We start from the raw sequence: 389 nt of genomic DNA, 5'->3' as shown, positions 1-389 counted from the left end.
CCTCCCACCCCCAAGCCTTATTCCCTCTCGTGTCCCCTGCGCAACCCACCATACCCCACACGCCACGGCAACCCCTGCCCAACCTCACCCCACTGTGTCCCCAAGCCCCTCAGAAGTCCCTTTAACCCCAATTTCCGCCCCCCCCCACAAAACGGGCTCCCTCCAACCCGTGTCCCGCCCCGCCCCGCCCAACCGTGGGCCGCCCCGCACCGCGCGGACTCCTGCTTGTAGATGTCGATAATGTTCTCCACCAGCAGGTTCCGCTGCAGCCCGTACACCCCGTGCCGGTCCAGCACCACCTCGTGGCGGCACGACGGGCACCGGAACCGACCCCGGACGGCCCCGCGCCGGAACCCCGCGACTGCCACAGCGGGTTGGAGGCCTGGGGG

General features: G+C 69.7%; 1 protein-coding gene across 1 annotated transcript in view; it reads right to left on the bottom strand.

The window, feature by feature from the left end:
- The window catches only part of TRIM54 (tripartite motif containing 54), a 5,615-nt gene that overhangs the window by 3,228 nt on the left and 1,998 nt on the right, over positions 1 to 389 (bottom strand). Inside the window, 2 exon segments of the mRNA XM_010728337.3 lie at positions 211 to 341; positions 344 to 382. Coding sequence (XP_010726639.2) covers positions 211 to 341; positions 344 to 382 — 170 coding nt within the window.

This window comes from Meleagris gallopavo, unplaced genomic scaffold (assembly GCF_000146605.3).
Source record: "Meleagris gallopavo isolate NT-WF06-2002-E0010 breed Aviagen turkey brand Nicholas breeding stock unplaced genomic scaffold, Turkey_5.1 ChrUn_random_7180001957374, whole genome shotgun sequence".
Taxonomy (NCBI): Eukaryota; Metazoa; Chordata; class Aves; order Galliformes; family Phasianidae; genus Meleagris; species Meleagris gallopavo.
The sequence above is the reverse complement of the archived record's forward strand: the minus strand, read 5'-3'. Positions and strand labels throughout refer to the sequence as shown.